At 69.6% G+C, this 942-nt stretch overlaps 1 protein-coding gene across 1 annotated transcript in view; it reads left to right on the top strand.

The window, feature by feature from the left end:
- Positions 1-942, top strand: part of PNPLA7 (patatin-like phospholipase domain containing 7) — a 48,924-nt gene that overhangs the window by 35,308 nt on the left and 12,674 nt on the right. The window contains exon 15 of the mRNA XM_014529692.1: positions 758-907. Within this exon, the coding sequence (XP_014385178.1) occupies positions 758-907 (150 nt within the window). The remainder of the gene's footprint in view (positions 1-757; positions 908-942) is intronic.

Below are 942 nucleotides of genomic sequence, written 5' to 3'. Positions count from 1 at the left end.
CCTCAGCCCTGCCCTCTGCCCAGCCTCCCCCGCAGCGGGCAGGGCTGCATCCCTGACCTGGAGGCTTCCTTCTCCACCCTCTCTGACCTCCCCTCAGTGGGGGTGCCGCCTCTGCTGGCTCAGGGCATAGAGAGTTGGGGTCCACCTCACACTCACGGTGGGTGTCTGCTTAGTGCTGGGGACCCCGGGAGGATCTCCCTGGAGGCAGCACCCAGGGGGGAGGGGCGGGATGGAGCCCACCTGCCTGCAGCCGGCAGGGGCAGGGCCACTGCTGACTGGCCTCAGGAGGGTGGTCTCCCCAGAGCCCAGGACCCTAGCCGGCCTTTCTCCCCTGCCCTTCTGCGGGCTGTGCCTGACGAGCGTGGGATTGCCCGCCCCTTCCCGTGGCCAGGACCAGACCCTCCCACGTGCCTTAGAGGCGACACGGCTGCGCAGAGCTAGCAGGCCCCTGCTCCTCCCTCCCTCCCTCGGAGGACTGTGACGTCAGGGGTCACCGGGAAGGACGGGAGGAAGGGGACCCCAAGGTTCTTGCGTTCGTCTCTGCTCCCCTCCTGTGGGCCGAGCCCTGGTGTGAGATGTGGGCACAGTGGCCTGGCGTCCCAGTGGGAAGGCAGCGTGGAGGGCAGGGTGGAGGCGTCCCGGTGCCCGGCTCGTCCCCGGCTGCTGGCGCCAGCATGTCCTCCAGAAACAACTGGTGACACCTGGAGAGAGTCAGGGGTGCCCACCCCTCGGGCCGACCACGACCCCGCGCTTCCAGGTCACCAGTTCGGGCTGCACTCCACCGGCAGCAAGTGGGACTCGGGGAACCCGGCCAGCAACCTGTCCACGGTGGCTGTCATGCCCGTGTCGGAGGACGTGCCCCTCACCGCCTTCGCCCTGGAGCTCAAGCACGCCCTCAGCGCCATCGGTGAGCCCCCCTCCTCCCCCACTGGGCCCTCGGGT

The sequence above is a fragment of the Myotis brandtii genome, unplaced genomic scaffold, assembly GCF_000412655.1.
Source record: "Myotis brandtii unplaced genomic scaffold, ASM41265v1 scaffold691, whole genome shotgun sequence".
NCBI lineage: Eukaryota > Metazoa > Chordata > Mammalia > Chiroptera > Vespertilionidae > Myotis > Myotis brandtii.
This window is presented reverse-complemented; position numbering and strand designations above follow the sequence as displayed.